Source organism: Doryrhamphus excisus, chromosome 22 (assembly GCF_030265055.1).
Source record: "Doryrhamphus excisus isolate RoL2022-K1 chromosome 22, RoL_Dexc_1.0, whole genome shotgun sequence".
Classification (NCBI taxonomy): Eukaryota; Metazoa; Chordata; class Actinopteri; order Syngnathiformes; family Syngnathidae; genus Doryrhamphus; species Doryrhamphus excisus.
In genome coordinates, this window is record NC_080487.1 from 2,168,034 (window position 1) to 2,189,434 (window position 21,401).

The 21,401-nt window shown below is 41.9% G+C and overlaps 2 protein-coding genes across 3 annotated transcripts in view; one reads left to right on the top strand and one right to left on the bottom strand.

Annotated features, from left to right (window-relative positions):
• Nucleotides 1–1,670: 1,670 nt before the first annotated feature.
• On the bottom strand, nucleotides 1,671–5,581 carry nptx2b (neuronal pentraxin IIb). The gene is made up of 5 exons (XM_058061725.1): nucleotides 4,936–5,581; nucleotides 3,813–4,032; nucleotides 3,163–3,407; nucleotides 2,885–3,064; nucleotides 1,671–2,617 (listed from the first exon to the last, which is right to left on the bottom strand). The coding sequence occupies exons 1-5, from the start codon at nucleotides 5,377–5,379 to the stop codon at nucleotides 2,387–2,389; spliced, it is 1,320 nt and encodes a 439-aa protein (XP_057917708.1). The 5' UTR covers nucleotides 5,380–5,581; the 3' UTR covers nucleotides 1,671–2,386.
• Nucleotides 5,582–8,403: 2,822 nt separating this feature from the next.
• Nucleotides 8,404–21,401, top strand: part of trrap (transformation/transcription domain-associated protein) — a 57,285-nt gene continuing 44,287 nt past the window's right edge. For both annotated transcript variants that reach the window (XM_058062239.1, XM_058062240.1), the window contains exons 1-26: nucleotides 8,404–8,530; nucleotides 9,007–9,125; nucleotides 9,659–9,847; nucleotides 10,134–10,183; nucleotides 10,249–10,359; nucleotides 10,457–10,561; nucleotides 10,724–10,807; nucleotides 11,030–11,086; nucleotides 11,175–11,300; nucleotides 11,679–11,756; nucleotides 12,327–12,415; nucleotides 12,941–13,037; nucleotides 13,418–13,556; nucleotides 13,839–13,917; nucleotides 14,780–15,014; nucleotides 15,099–15,435; nucleotides 15,499–15,596; nucleotides 15,739–15,933; nucleotides 16,575–16,766; nucleotides 16,838–17,003; nucleotides 17,091–17,347; nucleotides 17,567–17,767; nucleotides 18,570–18,721; nucleotides 20,307–20,506; nucleotides 20,827–21,044; nucleotides 21,129–21,326. In XM_058062239.1, coding sequence (XP_057918222.1) covers nucleotides 9,748–9,847; nucleotides 10,134–10,183; nucleotides 10,249–10,359; nucleotides 10,457–10,561; nucleotides 10,724–10,807; nucleotides 11,030–11,086; nucleotides 11,175–11,300; nucleotides 11,679–11,756; nucleotides 12,327–12,415; nucleotides 12,941–13,037; nucleotides 13,418–13,556; nucleotides 13,839–13,917; nucleotides 14,780–15,014; nucleotides 15,099–15,435; nucleotides 15,499–15,596; nucleotides 15,739–15,933; nucleotides 16,575–16,766; nucleotides 16,838–17,003; nucleotides 17,091–17,347; nucleotides 17,567–17,767; nucleotides 18,570–18,721; nucleotides 20,307–20,506; nucleotides 20,827–21,044; nucleotides 21,129–21,326 — 3,564 coding nt within the window. In that variant the 5' untranslated portion in view covers nucleotides 8,404–8,530; nucleotides 9,007–9,125; nucleotides 9,659–9,747. The remainder of the gene's footprint in view (nucleotides 8,531–9,006; nucleotides 9,126–9,658; nucleotides 9,848–10,133; nucleotides 10,184–10,248; nucleotides 10,360–10,456; nucleotides 10,562–10,723; nucleotides 10,808–11,029; nucleotides 11,087–11,174; nucleotides 11,301–11,678; nucleotides 11,757–12,326; nucleotides 12,416–12,940; nucleotides 13,038–13,417; nucleotides 13,557–13,838; nucleotides 13,918–14,779; nucleotides 15,015–15,098; nucleotides 15,436–15,498; nucleotides 15,597–15,738; nucleotides 15,934–16,574; nucleotides 16,767–16,837; nucleotides 17,004–17,090; nucleotides 17,348–17,566; nucleotides 17,768–18,569; nucleotides 18,722–20,306; nucleotides 20,507–20,826; nucleotides 21,045–21,128; nucleotides 21,327–21,401) is intronic.

A 21,401-nucleotide genomic window follows, 5' to 3' on the forward strand; every position in this document is an offset into this window, starting at 1 on the left:
ATGCTTTTTGGGACTTGGAGACTTTGAGACGATCCTCCTCGGGTGTTTCAGGACTTTGTTGTTGGAAAAAGTCAGAGGATGAACGTCTGCCATGTCGCTGTCGACCTTTTGGCCTCTCTTGCGTTAAGCGTCGCTAATGCCACCCACGCCACCTGTTGTTGTCTTGAAGCCAAGCTAGCTTAGTTTAAAAGATCCCGCTCAACCTGCGTTATATACTACTCATGTCACACCCACGTCGCTTATGGTACCTGACAGTTACCACTAACAAGGCAGCAGGTGACTTCAACTTCTTTGCAGGTGTTTAAATGGAGTCCAGTTCCGATGAACTTACGGATAATTACGGACGGCCCTTCTTACAGGACATCCCTTACATTTCAGCAACCATGTTATTTTATCTTCTCAAGGTGCAACACTATAGAAATGAAACATGGAAATCATTTAGAGTAGCCATTGTACAGCTAGTTTAGCAGTAGAGAGTTACGAAATTATGTAAACAACTACAACCCCACAGTGAACATGTCCAAAGGGTGATCTCCATTGTTATCTAGTAGGACATGACATTTGCAAGAGATTGTCCAAGGAATCCCTTTGCACTCCTCCATGATGACATCACAGCTGGTGGATATTGGACAGCTTGCGGTCATCCACCTTCCTTCTGCCCCGCAGCTGCTCGATTGGGTTCAGGTCTGGGCTCATTATCGTGTTGGAAAACTACCATGAGTCCCAGTTTCCCAAGTGAGGGAATCGTGCTGTTCTTCAGAATGTCACAATAATTCATGTTACCCTCAATGAACCGCAGCTCCACCGTTCCGGCAGCACTCATACCATGTTGGGCCATAAAGGCTGTCTGTCGAGTCATCTTGAGTGGATACTATGTTCTAGATCAGGGGTCTCAAACACACGGCCCGCGGGCCAAATGTGGCCCGCAGGACACTAGTTTGAGGCCCCCGCCTTGATATGAATGTTTAATGTAAAGTTTGATATGGATGCTGTATGGTATCATGTACCCAGAAAAAAATATTACGTTTGATTAATGTTCATGTTAAAGGTTAAATAACTGTTAATAGTTATCCTCCCTATCCGTGTGGAAGTGGTAAGTTTTTGGCTTTTTAAGTTTATTGAGTTTTTTGAGTTTGCGACCCCTGTTCTAGATTCTTGTTTTTTCAGATCAGTTCAGTACACGTTTCAGTTAATGCGACTCCCAGTCAGCTTGAGAAACTGGTGGCCAATGTTGGCGCCCGTATCGAATTTTAAATAAAACCCCATGCAATACAAGTTCAGGAATAAATTACAAATACTTAAAAAATAGGGAACTCCGGCTTCCTCCCACATTCCAAAAACATGCTAGGTTAGTTGGCCACTCCAAATTGTCCATAGGTATGAATGTGAGTGTGAATGGTTGTTTGTCTATACGTATGTGCCCTGTGATTGGCTGCTCATCTCGCCCGAAGACAGCTGGGATAGGCTCCAGCACCCCCGCGACCCTCGTAGAGGAAGCGGTAGCAAATGAATGAATGAATAAAAATTGGGGTTATTTTTCAATCACCCTGTATACTGCACACTGACTACTCTAAAGTATATCCAAATTTCATTTATATTGTATTGTATTGCAAGATATAGTATAGAGTCTGTTTATATGATTTGGTGGACAACATAAAAGTGTACAAACATTTGTTAGACAGCAGCCATCTTTATTTTATACTTCATACTTGATGTTATTTTGGTGCTTACAACACAAAAAATGGCACTTGAGTCCCTATGAAGGCCACAGGAATGAATAAGCATCAAAAAGCTATACAAAACAATTCAGGACACTACGATTCATACGCCGTAAATACATCCTTTTTCGGTAGCTCAGCTATTTCGATATAAAGAACAAACAGCAAGTACAAATGTTTTGCAATGATGTCGCTATAAACATATTTGTTTTGCTCATAGGTAAAAGGCAAAAAAGGGGAGGGGGAAAGCACTGTGATATGTAGACTCATTAGCATCACTGGTGTCCATGCAAAGAGTAACAGGGTAATTTAGTTTACCAATAAAGTGCAAACATAGACTAGAGATGTCAGGATACATGTTGTGATTGATTTTGGCTCCAAGCCGATTCCCCGGCTAAGCAATAGACATAACATTAGCTAATCTTCCTTCCTGCTTTCTCTTGCACGGCACGCAACAGCAAACTAGGAGGCAGTCTGAGCCTTCGTGTATTTGCATTAGTCGGGGCTGGGGAGCATTTTCATCATTTTCATCATCTCAAGGCTTGGGGGCGGACAGTAAAACTACACACAACACTCAAAATGCTACTTTTTTCACAGCTTCCAGTCACAGTACTTAGACAAAGATGGTGATCGCTAATGAAAAATAAAGGCAAAGACCGTAAGGGTTTTTAGGTATTAGGCAGGCGCTCCTGACACACCTCCAGGGGCCTCTTGAAGGCTCCCCTCCCGAACACCTCCACGTTGCTCGCTAGCCACGAGATCACATTGCCGGGCAGGTACGACGTACAGTTGGCCATAGACTGGATCTCCGCTGGCTTCAGGACACGGTCCCAAATGTTGACTTGACTCAGTTCGCCCACAAACGCCTGTCCGGCATCAAAGCGGCCGCCGACGACATCCTGGAGACGACAGGGACACTAATGAGTCAACTACTTTTTTAGCTAGATACACACACTATTGTTCTATTATGTATGGAAATTATAAAGTATTGATATGCTGTATACATATAATCATCTTATCCATTCTACATGTACACAAATGGTATATTATTTCATCAAAACACTGCTAACGTGATTACAACATGTAATCTCCATTTTTTAATACAATTATGACTTATTATATATGGGAGTTCTCCCCGCAAAAGATCTCCCCGCAGAACCTTATACCTGCTCCTGTCCCAGGATAATCACCCCCCCTGGTTTGATGGGGTGCCATGCTGCCAGATTGTCTCCCGTGCCTTGTTTTTCCCCATCCTGGTAAGCGTCCCACTGACCATCCCTTGTGGTCCAGCAGATACAGATGTGGTGCCAGCGTCCGTCCCGTACCTCCAAGGGGAGCTGGGCAACCTACACAGCCATCCATAAAAGTCCATTAGATTAGATTAAATTAGATTAGATTAGATTAAACGTAACGTCTAGTAATGCGCTATAACATTGATGACTACCTTATCATTGATCAGCAGCTCGATTGGATTATTGCCCCATTCGATCAGCACGATCTCATTGGCTTGTCCGGGAACGCCGTAGGAGAACGGCGTCCCGATTCCTGGAGTGGCACCGGATTTGATCCACATGCAGAGAGTGAACGCGTACATCTCAGGGAGGCTCTTGGTGATGCGGCCATACAAGTAGTTTGTACGCTGGGGGAGGGAGAGTTTGAACTGCTCGGGGGACTTGAAGTCTTCACCTCCTGTACAGGTCGGAACGGGAAGGGGGGGGGGGGGTATCTTGTTAAATGGGATACATGGGACTAGATTGGCACACAGGAACACAGAATTGTCAGAAGTATTGGGACAGTATTGGGTGTTCCACTTGCTGTATTGATGTTTAGAATCAACTCATTATTGATATTAATGCTGGTGCCTTACCGCATTTACAACATTGGTTCTATTGCTGTAGTCCACATCTCAGCTCTGTGTTATTAAGTAACAAAGCAACTGTTTTGATTAAGTTTACAACATAACCTTTATCTTTTCAGTATGGGCCTAACCTTCATTCATAATGTTCTGGTTATAATATTCATAATATTCATGGAGGCTACATCTTCCCCTCTTAAAGGAGACTGTAGATCCATATATTCTACCTCGGTCATTACCTTTCTCCAGCTCACTGATCCTCTCCACCAGCGCGTTGAGCGTGCTTTCGGTCTTCAACCGGTACGCCGCCGTGGCGTTGGACAGCATGCTCTTCTCCTCCTCCAAGTTGCTGACTTTCTTCAGGAGCTGTTTCTCCAGCTCGACCAGGCGACGCTGCAGCAAGTCACGTAACTCGCTGGGGAAAGGGGCGCCGGAGATGTTGGCCCGCATCTGCTGTTGCTGAAAATTGGATGAGCAGGAAGTGGACACAGGTGATCATGGACAGTGACCAGCGGGGGGGCTGCACAGTGCTTTTCACATCTCAGCAGGGTTCTGGCATGCATGTCTGACTGGCTTGCGGATGCTACAATTTAGAGAGGATGCCGTGCACGGTGCAGCTTGTGGTTTTTCCACCGTCATGTTTATTCAGTATTAAACTAAACAATGTTGAAATGTTGGTATTAAAATGTTTTAAGGAAAATGAGGCTTTTATTGCTCATTATTGAACAGTTTATTGACAGTTTATATAAATTGGAAGTTGCCACAATCCTTGAAGCACTGAAAATGACTTGCAATTTTAAAATAATTTTAATAATTAATAATTTAAATAATAAACTAATTTAACAAAAATAATTTTACTAAATTAAAAACAATTTTATAAAATAAATTAATTTAATAAAAAATAATTTTATTAAATTAAAAATAATTTAATAAAATAATTTTAATAATTAATCGTTTAAATAATAAATTAATTTACTAATTAAAATAATTTTGCTACTTCTAATTGCATTATCTTGCAAAATTCCATACAATAAAAATCAATCTGCTCTTTTTAATTTCACTTCATTTATATTTTTATATTGTATTTATTATAATATATTTTATATTATATTTATTTATGACAATATACTGTATACTCACTGGAAAGGGGCTGTATCAACACTGCAAGGTAATTATGTTACTGTTATATAAAAATATTGCATGTAATGCATAAAATATTGATATAATAAATATAAATATATTAAATTATGAGTGTTTTTGTCACAGTATGGTGGCAATATAATCTTTCAAATGAATCTGGACACATACAGTGTTAGATACTCCAACTGATTCTAAAATGTCTCAGTGAGAATGACTCCTTACCTCCAGGTTCTCCAGCCGATCCTTGAGACCTTGCATCGTTTTCCCCAGATTCTCAATAGTGTCATTGGGATCTCTTGGGACGTCCCCCATGGTGTTTTGCTTCTCTTTACCCCAAGAAGCCCCCTTTTCGTACTTTCTATCATCAGTCGTGGAGGCGCACAGAGAAAGTTTAGTGGTCAGCTCGTTGATGGTGCCTAATTGTTTGGAAATGGTTTCTTTCTGCTGCAAAATGGTCTCCCGTAGCTGCATGACCGTGTTACGGAGCTCCTCTTCCTGGCCCCCGGCGCCGGCTTCGGGTAATAAGGTCACCGGGCAGCTGGTGGCGTCGCCAATGAGCGGCACCGCTCGGCAAATGTACCGCTTACCGTCGTCCACTTGGCCGCTCACTTGGTGGCGGCAGGCCACCACGAAGAAACATAAAAAGCAGTAAAAAGGTGAAAACATGTCCTCAAAGTTCACCGGCAAGTGGAGAGAAAAGTACAAAGGTGAGGATTTACTTTCGAACCTGCTTTACCAAAACGGTAGCGTTTCTACATTTTGAAATAAAACATTAAAATAGCCAAATCGTGTCTTTGTAAGCTCGCTTAATATGACCTGTTAGCGGGTGCTATTCCTGGAGCAAACAGAGTGAGATGTGGTGCTGATCGGACAGTTCCTCTTAAGGGAAAAGAGGATTACCAAAAAAAGGTGTCCACACAACGCCCACGATTGGCTGTAGTAGGCTGACGTCAGAGGCCAGCTGGGTGACACGTTTATTGATCTGTTTGGGCAGTTCATTAAAGCAATGGTCAGGGACCCTGCATTGGGGGAACAAAAAAACAGTGTCAAAACAAATGGAACCACTTTGGTATAATCCATCTGTGACAGGTTGGCAATGTAAAGGCTGGGAAGTTTATTTATAGGGCGTGGAGGAGCTATTTATTAGTGTGTAATATCTGTTGATTTATGTTTTGTTGTTGTTGTTTTGTTTGGATTAGTTGATAATATTTTCTTGTTATTTATTTGTTTATCTATCATATTTTGTTGGGGTTAAATAGTAGTTAATTTGTGGGTTTGTTTCATTGGATAACACCCTGGGCACCTGCAATATATTTAGGTAGGCAGTGCTCACAGGACCAGCATGCACCGGGGTGGGCCTATGGTTTTTGTACCAGCGCAAAAGAGGCAACAGGACAAGGCCCTTGTTCCTTTTTGTTTTTTTTGCTTGCTTGGTAATAAAAGGAAATATGAAGAAACGGAACAAGATTGTTTGGACAATGACTCTTTTGCCTGCGTAAAACAAAACCTGTGGTGCAGCAGTGGCCTTTTGAATATAGTTACGTTATAATATAATAATATAGTATAATAGTATACTATAGTATATATAATAGTATAGTATAGTATAATAGTATAAAATAAACTACTATTTTTTGAAGGACAAATAGCCACCTACAGGGCGCAAGGGAATTCAAATGGCTTTAGAGGGGTAAAATAAAAAATAATTCCATTAAACATAAAAACAAAAATGAATTAAAATTGAACATTGCCAAAGTTGAGGATTGTCCCACATCTCGTTGGGGTCCGTTCCTGATTTTGTAAGTCTAAAAATGATGTACAGATTGAAAACCATGGGTTCCGGGATTGACCCTTGGGGAACCCCTTTTGTGCCTTTTGAGTACTTCCTATCTCCCAGATAGGATGTGAATCCATGTAACGAGGTACCACATATTTCCACCCAGTTTTCTCATCTCTGTAATAAGGTCACATGACCAACTGTGTCAAAGGCAGCACTGAGGTCCAGCAGAATTAAAACTGAAACTTTACGTGCATCTGTACTCGGAGAAAACCCACGCATGCACGGGGAGAACATGCAAACTCCACACAGAGATGGCCGAGGGTGGAATTGAATCCTGTGAGGTCTGCACGCTAACCATCGACCGCCGTGCTGCCGTTTTTTTTTTAAATTAAGGTTGTCAAATGGGTTTTATAGTGTGGACAAAAAGACAAAGACAAAAATGTGGGGAAAATGGAGTGTATAATTAATTTAAACTGAAAATAATGCACATTTATGTTATGAGTGTTTCTCATAAAACCACAGAATGTGTGGTCCTGTTTAGGTGTTGGTTTGCCTGAAGCCCGGTTATTATTTTATTATGCAGACCATGAAAGGAAATGGGCTTTAGATGCATGAAAAGGTTTTGAGTGTATTGTCGAGGATTCAGTCTGCAGGGAAGTGTGCTTCTCTCTATGTGTGATCCGACTGCACTAGGAGGTCGTCAGCACTGTACTGAGAGTCTAATGGACACATGAGTGGTCTTTTACAGACAGCCAGCCACTGTTTTATCTTCTCAGTCTTTAGAAAAAAAAAAACAGGTCGCCTAATGAAACAAACAACCTTGCAATAAATGTGTGGCGTGCCTCTTTTAGCAGGTCATCATTACCTAGGGTACAGAGTGTGAAAGAAAACAAGAATGACAAATTATCTCCTACATTATGTGACATTCTGTGAAAGGAATATTCGGTTCTGTAGCCTCTTGCCAGTGGGTTAACTCAGGAGGAGCTGGCAGAGACAAATGCTCAGTGAAGCCCACCCATAGAACGAGGAGAAGAGTAAGGAGACAATAGATGAGAAGATAAATCAAGACTTAGTAATTTTCAGTGCAATTAGAAGGTAATTTGCTTCTGTTTTCCTATTTGGTCAAGAAAATACCCTGGGATTAATCAGCGGAATTAAACCAAAGATATTAAAGCATAAGCAACAACATTGGCTCCCCGGAGGCTAAAAGACAACAACAAGAAATTGGATTCTTTGAATCATATTAGAGTTCAAATTAAATTAGCGTTTTTTTGCTGGAAACCAATATGCTGATATGTCCAACTCTCAATTTCCGTTACGGATATCAGCTGATGAATGGAACACAGTGAAATATGGAATGGAGCTGAAAGTCCGCCATTATAGAAAGCAGAAGAGGTGGGCGAGGCTAGGCGGGCCAATAGAGTACCATGTAATCACTAGCGCTGATGGTTGAATGTATGGATTTTAAATGGATATTTAATTGGAAGTATTTACACAATGCAACATTTATTTCAGTGATGGCATTTTTAATATATTTGATTGACTATAATGTGAATTATCATCTTCACTGACTAGCCAATAATGCAGCTAATCACCCAGAGAAACAAATTAGCTTAAAGCTATATTGTTTGGGAGTACCACACAATATACACTTTAGGTCTTGTCCAATATTCTGTTTTTGAATCCATAATATTTTTTATCAGACACACCTGTCTTTTCTGGGGAACTTTTGGACCGACTATTTGAACAATTAATGGCTGAGCAGTGTACCGAGGGCATGTTTACAATGCATTTTTTCTGGATCCTGCTCTCTATCATGGCGGCCAAACCCGCCCAGGTCACAATACGGAAGTGGTTGAGGAGTCGTTGCTCTTATTGTATACTCTCTTTGGTTTCTACCGCCTGTCTGAGAATACCAACCCAGAGAGACCCTATTGTATGCTGCCACCCTGTGGTATAATCAAAAACAACATGCTCACAGCTTATGCTGGACAACCCATCAATCCACCATTCTGCCAACCATGCAGCAACTGAAATCATGTAGGTGTACCTTTGCTGATTTTTGGAACGATGTACACGAAAAAAGGCATTATTTGTTTAAATTTAGTTTTAATAAATAATGATTATATAAACGCATTATTTTTCCATGAAAAACAAAAACTGTATTTTCCATATATAGAGTATATAAGGATAATTACTGTGATCATTTGATATTTACTTAAACTACAACTTGAAATACCCTTAAAGAAGCCTCTTTAAATGTCTCCTTCCTAATAACAGCGTTCTCGCGCAGTTACCCGCAAAATTACTTCCTCCTTAACAGAACAACAAGACCATCGAAAACGATGGTCATATAACAACCGCCTTTAGGCACGTAGCCTTCCGCTGGCACTATAAAACCTTTTGTTATAGAACATCATACACTCTTTTTGAATAACTAACTACACATGCAAAATTTATTTAAAGCAACTCACATATAAATCCCTTACTTCACTGGAAATGTGTTGTAATTACAGAACAAAATATGTTAAGCTGAGGATATGCGCAGTGTTTTTCCTTCACATCCATGCTGGGCCGGATCTCAGTGCGACAGCGCGGCGGATGCTACCTCCTTGGTTTCTTTATGTCGGACTTGGTAAGAGCGTTTGTTTTGCAATGTGATATAGATTTTGTGCAAACATTTTGTTTCACACATGCATTTGTAATCATGGAGGTTTGGCTAACACGTGGACTTGTCTTATGTTTCACCGTGATTTCTCTTTGAACACAGCATCACATTTTCTTACGCCAGTCCCTTTCTTTGACAAGCTAACTTTCGAGCTAATGGTAGCGAATGTTTATTTTTAAGTTGATCTGTAAACTTTGCCTCTTATATCGGAAAAGCAGACGCATAAACGTGCAAATGCACAAGTAACAAGATGCTTTCGAATGTGGTGTGTCGGTGCTTAATTTAGAAATTCTGCTGTAATTTGGGAAGAATTGTGCTAGTCGGTGCTTGTATTGACGTCATCATTATGCGCCGCGCGCTTGAGGCATGTTGAGTTCTCTACTTTGGCTTCACCTCCTACATACTATAAATGTATTATAACACAGTTTATGAGCGTGGTAAAATGTACTTTTACTTACTTTATCCTAAAGTTTGTGCAATGTTTAATTTCTTGTACGCAGTGGAACGCTACATGAGGTCAAGCTGAGATCTGTGCAGACTACAGTCTGCCACCTTTCTCTTCTTCGCTGAGTCTGATCCAGCTGCCACGATGGCCTTTGTGCCAGCACCCAGCCCCACTGTAGTGGACCAGACCACACTGATGAAGAAGTATCTGCAGTTTGTGGCAGCTCTCACTGATGCAAACACACGTACGTTCAGATAAGATTTTGCCATTTCTTATAAGACACCTATGTTTTTTGCACGGACGATATGATGAGGGCGATATGCTTTAGTCCAGCCAAAGGTACATGTTTGTGAGAGTGTGTGCGTGTGTGTGCTTGTGTGTGTTTCCTGTACCTTTTGATCAAGCTGGCAATGAAAGTAGAAACTGATAAGATCTGAGTTGTCCCTGCTAAGCATACATAGAAGGCAGTCAAAACGGAACTGCATTTATCAAACTGGACGAATGATGCCTGCGTTTCCCTTAATTTGCAGCTGATGAGACCAAACTGAAGATGATGCAGGAGGTCAGCGAGAACTTTGAGGTGAGTTTGACATATTTTCATCAGTGGTTGATTGGCTTTAAATGAACTTCATGTTACACTTTCAGAACGTGACATCTTCGCCTCAATATTCCACCTTCTTGGAACACATCATCCCTCGCTTCCTCACCTTTCTTCAGGACGGAGAGGTGCAGTTCCTTCAAGAAAAACCAACGCAGGTGTGCAAAGCTCCGAAATACACTAAACCTCTTCCTGCAGATGCAAAATAAGTGTTTGCTGTTTTAATATGATCTGAAATGACATCCATTGTTGCAGCAATTGAGGAAGCTTGTGCTGGAAATCATCCACCGCATCCCCACAAATGAGCACCTTCGACCGCACACCAAGCACATCCTGTCCGTGATGTTCCGCTTCCTGGAGGTACAAGTCCTGCTAGATCCGTAAAAAGCTTTAAAGCGCTAGATTTGTTGTGATTGCTTATTAGCAGCTCATCGTTTTCTAAAGCTTAGTAAATGAAGACAATGTCGTAATTATTAGCGGGTAGGGTTTCACACTGACTCTTTTTTTTTCTCTCCCCTCCAGATTGAAAGTGAGGAAAATGTACTAATATGCCTCCGCATTATCATTGAGCTGCACAAGCAATTCCGTCCTCCAATCTCACAAGAGGTAAGTCTCTGGATGCCTGATTGCTTATTATTTATTGATCACATCATCCTATGAAATTTGCATCAAAATTATTGTCTTATTAATTGGCACTGATGTAAATTTCTGGATCTTTTTAAAAAGCGGTTGACCAAACGTCTATTATTTCTGTAATTTTTTTTCATGTTGTACCCTTGTTTTTGAATGTAATTACATTTAATTATGTATCCAATGCTATCTTTTTAGATTCATCACTTTCTGGACTTTGTGAAGCAGATTTACAAAGATCTCCCGAAAGTTGTTGTAAGCTTCTGCTCACTTTTCAATCCATTTTTCAATCCTTTTTTTTTTTTTCCTTATGTTATTAACTGTGTGTTTCTGCGCCTACTAGGCCAGGTACTTTGAGAACCCCCAGGTGATAGCCGAGAACACCGTTCCCTCTCCAGAAATGGTGGGGATGATCACCTCTGTGTTGGTCAAGACGGCACCGGAGAGGGAAGACAGTGAAACCCGAACGGTAAGTTACACTCTATAGTGTCTACCGTTTGTAACCACCAGATGGCGGCAGTGCTCCGTATTAGACCGCCATGATAGTCATAGGCAGTTTTTGTCTTTTGATAAACATTTTTTTTTTACTTTTAATTTTATTAGCAAGGAGGAAACTGTTACACCATGCATGCTGGATAGAAATATACCTATACTTGATGTGCTCAGCCTTGTATTAATTCCCTTAATATTATATAATGTTTGAAATTGCCGAACCTACCTTTTTTTTCTTGAAGCAGTGGCCTACAGGCTAATTTGCTCATGTGGATTGAAACGTAGAAAAGCGTACATCTAATGCGACTGCATCATCAGACAGTAATCTTGTTCTTCACTTTGCTTCTGCCTCCAGCACACCATCATCCCACGAGGTTCTTTGTCTCTCAAAGTGCTGGCAGAGCTGCCACTCATTGTGGTGCTGATGTATCAGGTGAGAGAAATGTACTCTCATCTTCCCACACAGCAGGAAAAGTGTCACTATTAAATAAGATATGATTTATGAGGTTGAATTATTCACAGGGCTTCGCTTTTTTTTTGCATTTTATGTGACAGCCTCATTCCAAAATGGAATAAATTCAATTTTTTTTCCTTAAAAAGGTGCGTAAAGAATGATGTTAACGCTATGAATACTTATTTATGTGTCTTTTTAGTGTTGTCATTATGGGGTGTCATGGAGAATTTGGAGGGAAATATATGATTTCATTCCATTTGGAATGAAGCTGTCGCATCACAAAATGTGGTAAAAAGTGAGGTGCTGTGAATACTTTTTAAATAAACTGTAAAACTGCAAGTTTTTGAAGGTATTTATTCGACAAACTTGATTGTCTTATTTGCATTTTTTGGGTGATTGGAGTCAGAAGAGGTGTGACTTGTTTAAATATAATCATATCCTCCCCAAAAGCACATGACCGTGTATTGGATCCGAGAACGAAAACACCTTATCTGTAATTACGTGGGTGTGTAGCAATGAAGTGGTTCTTTGTTTTTTCCGTCTCTACAGCTCTACAAGCTGAATATTCACAATGTGGTGTCAGAGTTTGTGCCCCTCATCATGAGCACTATCATGCTGCAGGTGTCTCCACAGGCCAGGTAACATCCATTTGCTCAAACAGAAATTTTCCAGCCCCACTAACTAAATTAATTTTCATTTTTACGGCCTTTCCGAATGAGATTGGGCATGCTTTTAATAGAATAGCCCCCTTCTACACACACACACACAGACTTCATCGCAGTGCTTTGCTTTTTTTGATGGTGTTGCTCAATATGGTCACGTTCCATTTAGGGAAGTTAAAATAGGAGAAATTGCCTTAGCGGGAGGTGAAATTTGCGAGTAGGAAGATGGTTGTATTAGCTTTTCAGGACGGGGGGGAAATGGAGCAGAGTTAATTAAGGAAAAACAAACCTCGGGATTCTCTGGCAGGTGTGGAGAAACTTTCTTTGTGAGTCACACCAACAGATGCCACACAAATAAACAAACCATGCATGTAGAATTGAATCCCCATATGTAGGCCCACATTTCACCCTTCATTAATTGTCACCTACTGCAGGCGTTGTGTCGATGAGGCTAAATGACTCGTGTGCCCCCCTTTTTTTTTTTTCTTGTTTCTTTTGCAGGCAACACAAGCTTTATAATAAGGAGCTGTATGCAGACTTTATTGCTGCACAGATCAAGACGCTCTCATTTTTGGCTTACATCATTCGAATCTACCAGGTACACCTGTTTGATGAGTTTTCATTTTCATTCATTTTCACCCAAAATTAGCTAACATTGAACCACATGGTCGAAGACACACAGTGGGTCCACCCCTCACATTTTTGGAACACATTTTATCTTTTCACTAGACCTGCAACAATTCATTGATTAATCATTAGTTAATTCATTACTCAATTAATAATCAATTAATTGTTTTCTTGAATTTAAAACATCCTGAATGAAAGCAGACCTATTCACACACTTGTTTGTACACTTATTTGCTCATCAGTAATTCAAATAATCGTTAATTGCAACCCTAATAATAATGACCGGTGGTTGTCATCCTTCACTGAGCGTTGCTTTTAGTCCTACGCTCTTCCTTTGTGTGTCCCCTTCAGGACCTGGTAGGAAAGTACTCCCAGCAGATGGTGAAGGGCATGCTGCAGCTGCTCACCAACTGCCCCTCGGAGACGGCTCACCTCCGCAAGGAGCTGCTCATCGCGGCCAAGCACATTCTCACAACTGAACTACGCAGCCGTATGTTTGCACACACACACACACACACACACACATACTGTATACACAATATGCAAATTATGCATTTTATGTAGCATGATACCTGGACGATGCTTGGGTTCAATGCTAATTGGAGACAAAGGTATTCCTTCTGATTTAAAGATGCCTGCAAAAATTAAACAAAGTTTTTTTTTCACATTTATTTAATGTGTTTCAGTACATTATTGAGCAACATTCCAAACCAACTAGAGTACCTATTTGTTTTCAAAATGTCACAATGTACTGTATCTTCTTGTGTTGCAGAGTTTATACCCTGCATGGATAAACTTTTTGATGAGTCCATCCTCATTGGCTCTGGCTACACTGCTCGGGAGACTCTTCGGTAAGTTGATTGTGCCAAATTCTAAGTAGTGCCTTATTCGTGGGTTAAGAAGTGCATCTTTGCAGGAAATGACGTTGTAATAAAAAAACTACAATTTTGCGGGCCTCGCTCCAGGGTGAGGTGCTGTCCCTCCTCTTGTGATTATTCAAAAGATTATCCTATATTTTACTATCACTGTTTTAAACGAAAAGAAATCATTTAGTATCTTTTAACATGACTTCTTAATCTTTTGCCACAGTCTTGGCAATTGTGTGACTCATTCTGGGCTTGTGTGTGCGTGTCACAAGTGCCACTAGCATCTCGATTGGCGGCGATTGCTCAGACAGGTGGCTGTTTGCATGTTAATTAGGCACCTCTCAGGGAGGCTGACCGTATCCGAGATCTCTCTGACAACTTGTCATGTTCATCCACATCTCCAGAGGGCAGATTTCCCTGCAGGTCGATTTCCAAACCTCTTTGACCCGCCACCCTCCCACCACTTCACTGATAAAACTGTCGTTTCAAATTAGCGCTGCATAGGAAACAAAGCTGTGGAGTCCTAGTGGGTCTGTCAGTGTCAGTCATTGACCTCTTCTACCTACCTAACTGATACATTGCAATTAGAAAACATTTTTTAGCTTAGTTTAATAAGTCTGCTTCATTGATCACCATTATCTTAAATTGGAGATCATAACTTTGCTGTTTGTTGAACTTCCTGTCCTTTGAGTGACTTTTTTTTTCAATTTTTTTGTATGTGTGAGTGACAGGAAGGGTAGAAATCAGCTGTTGGTTTGTGTGTATAGATGAACCCTAGAATGTAACACCAATAGTATATTTCAGACTTTTCTTGGTTTGATAACATTTATCCTCCTATCTTTGTCAGACCCTTGGCCTACAGCACACTCGCAGACCTGGTCCACCATGTTCGTCAGAATCTACCCCTGACGGATTTATCCTTAGCGGTGCAGCTGTTTGCCAAGAACATCGATGACGAGTCTCTTCCCAGCAACATTCAGACAATGTCCTGCAAGCTGTTGCTCAACCTCGTGGATTGCATTCGCTCAAAGTCGGAGCAGGAGAATGGCAATGGGCGGGACATTCTCATGAGGATGCTGGAGGTAGAAAATGTTTTAGCTAGAGTTGCGTTTCGCACGGTGATGCACACACATTCAGCTCTTTTCTGCTGTTTTTCTATCCATCAGGTGTTTGTGCTAAAATTCCACACCATAGCGCGCTACCAGCTTGTCTCCATCTTCAAAAAGTGTAAACCCCAGTCAGAGATGGGCGTGGTGGAGCCGGGGGGGTTACCAGGGGTGCCAGCCACACCCACTCCCTCGACCACCCCGGCCATTCCACCTCCTGCCCCTCCCACCCCTGTTCCTAGTACACCTCAACCTCCTTCAACACCCTTCGACCGCCCAGGTGACAAAGAAGACAAGCAGACGTTTCAGGTGTCAGACTGCCGCAGCTTAGTCAAGACTCTGGTGTGTGGAGTGAAGACCATCACGTGGGGCATCACGTCTTGCAAAGCCCCTGGAGGTGAGCGTACAGACGCATGCTGGACATCCATGAATAGAGAATAATCATTCTTTTCTTTAACAGAGGCTCAGTTTATTCCTAACAAGCAGCTGCAGCCAAAAGAGACGCAGATCTACATAAAGTTGGTCAAGTATGCCATGCAGGCCTTGGACATTTATCAGGTACTACAAGAGAACAAAGTTGACTTTGTTTTAATTACAGTATTGAGCCGAAGAGAAGGTGTTTATTTTCTGTAAAATCTACTTGATGAAAAAACCCGTACCGCTGTGATCCTTGACGAGTGATGACATCTCTTGTCGCCAGGTGCAGGTTGCCAATAACCAGCAGACCTACATAAGAGTTGCCAACTGCCAGACTGTACGCATGAAGGAGGAGAAGGAGGTTCTGGAGCACTTTGCCGGGGTCTTCACAATGATGAATCCCCTTACGTTCAAGGAGATTTTTCAAACTACTGTTCCATACATGGTGGAGAGGATCTCCAAGAACTATGCATTACAGGTACATCATGCACCTAAAACCAATATATATATATCTGATGAAAATATTAAAATCAGTTGAAAAATTAGAAGAATTAACTTTTTGCTCTGTTGGATCCTAAGGAGGTTCTAAACAGAGCTTCGAAATGGCAGGTTTATTAATAGCGCAGAATTCATACACACAGTAATTCATAGTGCTTAACAGAAAAGAAGGGTAAAATCTGAGGTTGGGTGCAGGAAGACAATCGAGCGTTAGATCCAAAAAATTAATCAGCCCCGAGCTAGAGGAGCCAATTGGCTGTTTTTGTAAAGACACGGGACCATGAAGGCCGTTAATGGTGCCGAGTGCAGTTTCATAAAATCTGGGTTTCAAGAACAAAAAACTTCAAAGGTCTTCTTCAACGCCACAAAATCACCCGTTTGGAATTAGCATGAGAGCACCAAATTTAAAGGTGGAAGAAAGTTTTATTCTCTGATGACAAGAAATGGAACCATGACGGACCTGTTGGCTTCCAATGTTACTAGCAAGGAGGACAAGGAGATCCCAACTGAGATGTTTTCCCACATGGAACAATAGAGGGGGTGCCGCCATGATTTGGGGTGCTTTTGCCTTATTTAACCTTTTATGAATGACTTGTATTTGTCTCGTTTTTAATTCCTCAGATCGTAGCCAACTCATTCTTGGCCAACTTGTCAACATCAGCACTATTTGCCACCATCTTAGTGGAGTACCTTCTCGAAAGACTTCCTGAGATGGGCTCCAATGTGGAACTCTCCAATCTCTACCTCAAGCTCTTCAAACTGGTGTTTGGATCGGTATCGCTTTTTGCTGCTGAGAACGAACAGATGCTCAAGGTGAGTCTCCATGCTAGGCCAGACGCCTCTATTGTTTATTTTGGGGCTAATACCGCTCTTTGCGTCTTTAGCCACACCTCCACAAGATAGTGAACAGTTCAATGGAACTGGCTCAGTCTGCCAAGGAACCCTACAACTACTTCCTGTTCTTGCGGGCTCTTTTCCGCTCCATCGGCGGGGGCAGCCATGACCTGCTCTATCAAGAGTTCCTGCCTCTTCTACCTAACCTTCTTCAAGGTACAATTGATATTTCCTTCACTTGTAGGTATCTCTTCCACTATATGGACATTTGACTGCTGACTCACTGCATGTCCATGCCATTAGGTTTGAACATGCTGCAGAGTGGCCTCCACAAACAGCACATGAAGGACCTGTTTGTGGAGTTGTGTTTGACGGTGCCGGTGCGTCTCAGCTCCTTGCTTCCATACTTGCCCATGCTGATGGATCCTCTGGTGTCGGCCCTCAACGGCTCTCAGACTCTGGTCAGCCAAGGCCTTCGCACCCTGGAGCTGTGTGTGGACAACCTGCAGCCGGACTTTTTGTACGACCACATCCAGCCTGTTAGGGCTGAGCTAATGCAGGTAGGGAGTTGAACCATTTAGTCCATATGCATGTTGATTTAAAATATCTGTCTTTCATTGCCTGTTAATACTGCATACAGTATTTGCCTGTCAGTATTTGGTAACATCTGAAGAAAGCAACCAAATGTTCACTTTTTTGTATGATAATAAAAGCATAGACTGCCATCTTCTTCTGTTTTTCTCTACCGCTACTCAAATCTTTGTTCTCCTGTGCTTCAGGCTTTGTGGCGTACCCTCCGTAACCCGGCTGAGACCATCTCCCATGTAGCGTACCGAGTCTTAGGAAAGTTCGGCGGCAGCAACAGGAAGATGCTGAAAGAGTCTCAGAGGCTGCATTATGTGGTGACTGAGGTGCAAGGGCCCAGCATCAAGGCCGAGTTCACGGACTGCAAAGCATCAATACAGCTACCAATGGAGAAGGTACGAGCACATCGGCATTACCTCACTCTAATGTTTCTTACTCCTGTGTGTAGCTCTACCGGTGTGCTACCGGTAATTAAATCCACCTCTTGCTTCTCCCCTTCATCCCTAGTCAGTAATCATCAATCTAGTGTGGTCCACGATGACAGGATTATTTTCTCTCAGTAATGGCTGCTTCTCTCACTGGTGATCATTAGAGGCTCAGGCTACATACACTCACGTGCTGCAAATTCCCTCTCGCAGAGGTTGAGGACACCACCAGGTTTAAATTGCACATCACAGAGTTTCATTGCAATTAAGTTAGACAAAGAGATCAAATGACATTGATGTGAGTTCATTTAAATTGTTTTAAGGTAAGGCGATATGATGCAGATCTCTCCAAGGTGTACTTTGTTTCCTTTTTAAATGCTTGACTGAATTTTCACTCACCTTTTTAATTTTATCACTTTTTTTTACTCCCAGTTTTGGCAAACGTACGTAATAACGTAGCAGACTGATAGGCCTACAATTCTGTCCTGTCCTAATTTACGCCTGATAGTCTTTCTCCTTGTTGTTTAGAATGCCATTAATTGGCTCGTTTTTTTGGCTATTGGGCTAACTATAATACAGTGATCACAATGACCTTTGCTCACCCAGTTGGCACTCTACTACTTCCTGGACATTAATCACAATTGCTCTCAAATTGATATTCATTTCCCATATTGATGTGTTACCATTTTGCAACTTGAGACTTCCTATTGAGATCAAGTGCTGTTGTATATATGTTTTATTGATCCTTAGTGTGTTCTGTATCCTATTCTAGGCCATAGAGACGGCCCTGGACTGCCTGAAGAGCGCCACCACAGAACCTTACTACAGACGACAGGCATGGGAGGTCATTAAATGTTTCCTGGTGGCCATGACCAGTCTAGACGATAACAAACACGCTTTGTACCAGCTTCTCTCCCATCCCAAGTGAGTAACCGTCATCGCTGTAAAAGCCAGTACATAACATGCACCTGCTTACTAGATAATAAGTAACAAGCGTATGAGTTGCGGCTTTAAACCTCGCTTACTTTTCAAGCGTAATCACTTCCTGAAATGGCCCTCCTTTAGTCCCTGTCTCATCAATTCTGTTGCTAATTACATCCAAGAGGCCCCCAACTGTCAGGCTTCACTTTGAGCCAGAAAACATGCTATGAACCGACAAGACAAGAAGTGGGTGGCGGTGTTCCTGTGGGGGGTGGGTTATCATTGATCCCGGGCAGAGGCTAATTGACTTTGCTCCTTTTGTTTACACGACACCCTGGCCCCTTTCACTCTTCTTTCATCACACACACAAGCAAGTGTGCCCGTCTGCACGGTTCTATAGGGGTAATGAAGTGTGTCAGTTATGATCAGGGGGGCTGCTCCCGCTGCCTCCTCTGTCAGACGTCGTGATTTGTGGCGTCACTCTTGTCTTTACTTCTCCCTTCATTTATGCTTTCATCACGCTCTTCCTCCATGGTTTGATCACTTTAAATATAGCTGCTCATGGAAGGCCTGTGAGTGACAGAAGGTCAATTGCTGTGACATGCTGACATCCATGCCACACTCCACTATGACGTTCACCGTCCATGCCGTCCTCACACTCGCCTCTCCCGCTCTCCCAAAGAGCAGCCTTTTAAATGGCAATAATTAGATGAAGCCATCCATCTTCTCCGGTCGTGTGGCAATATAAAACACGGGCTCAAGCATGGAGAACACAGCTGCTCAATAACACAGTGGCCCAGTTGCCTTCAGTCGTTGTAAATAATAAATACCAACAGGGGACACCAGCAGAGGTGCAGAAGAGCAAACATAAAGTACAAAGCGTGAATCAAAAGCCCTCTTTAGAAGATGCCATTTGCTTATACAGTGGAACCTTGGTTAGTGTAGTTCTTTACAAACTAACACACAAAATCAAGCCAAAGAAAGTTACAAGTGCCAGCATTTTGATAAAGAGAAGAAAAATGAAATGAAAATGATGAAAAGAAAAACAAGAAGGTTTTGTCCGTCTGGATCTCGCTTCCTCCTAGCCGTCTTTGTGGACAATCAATTCTTCAATCAAGGTAAAAGTGGCCTTTAATGTTCATTTATTCCCTAAATTTGGCATTTATATGCAGTCCCAATTGTTTTATCTATGTAAAACTATAATTGTGAAACTATAAAGAAGTCTTTCATGTTAATATTTTGGAGTGTCTGGAAGTTGTTAATTGGACTTATTTCTTATGGGAAACATAATTACAGTATTTGGTTAGAGTCCAACCCTCTGGAACAGGCTAATGATGCTAACCAAGGTTCTGCTGAATTATTATTACTGTTATATTTCAACAAAAACAAGCTGCTGTAATTGCAGTGTACTCATGGAGCAACAGAGGTATCCCAAAATCATCATTCATTCGTGAAAGGCTTAATAATATTACATATTCCACCCCTGAGCAAGTGTCTGGAGGTACAAGATGTGAATGAAGAACATTGTTTACCGTTGCTGTTCCTTAATTTCATATCCGCTAATTCATTGTGTTTTCATTCCCTCCAGTTTCGCAGAGAAGTGGATCCCCAATGTTATCATCTCTCATCGCTACAAGGCACAGGACACGCCTGCCCGCAGGACTTTTGAACAGGCGCTGACTGGCGCCTTCATGTCGGCTGTAATAAAAGACCTGAGGCCCAGCGCTCTACCTTTCGTAGCCAGCTTGATTCGCCACTACACCATGGTCGCCGTGGCTCAGCAGTGTGGTAAAGCTTTTTTACACTCATCTGCGAACCTACTTGAGGATAAACAGTAAAGAAAATGGATAGAACTGCTGACGATCATCAGTAACTTATCATTCCAGTCTGGTAAATTTCCAAACAAAATGAAAACAACTAAAGTAGTTCCAGTTTTCAACTATACTATTATATAGTATCTATTTATCCACTTATTATGATTGAGGGAAAAATCGACTCCTTTTGGACCTGCGAATTTATTCCATTGTAACTTGTATGCATGTTCAAATACTTACGTTTATTCATGAAATCCATATGAAGATTTAATATGTATTTTGGGATTCCTCTAGGTCCGTTCGTGCTACCTTGCTACCAGCTTGGTAGCCAGCCGAGCACAGCCATGTTCCACAGTGAAGAGAATGGGTCAAAGGGCATGGATCCGCTCGTTCTGATTGACGCCATCGCCATATGCATGGCGTACGAGGAGAAGGAACTCTGTAAGATCGGAGAAGTGTCCTTGGCTGTCATTTTTGATGTGGCCAGCATCATCCTCGGCTCCAAGGAGCGGGTAAGTGTGTGTCTGATTTGTATCGGACCAGGAAACTTTTTGCGTTAAAGTTCCAATCGTCCTTGCCTTTTCCACCACCGACAGGCATGTCAGCTGCCCTTGTTCTCCTACATCGTGGAGCGTCTGTGCGCCTGTTGTTATGAGCAGGCTTGGTATGCCAAGCTTGGTGGCGTGGTGTCCATCAAATTCCTAATGGAGAGATGGCCTCTCATCTGGGTCCTACAAAACCAGCTCACCTTTCTCAAGGCCTTGCTGTTTGTCATGATGGACCTCACAGGAGAGGTTAGCAGAATAATTAATTAATGATGATTAAGTATGCAGTCCATCACCTGGCAGTAAGTTCTGAATGTCCTTTAG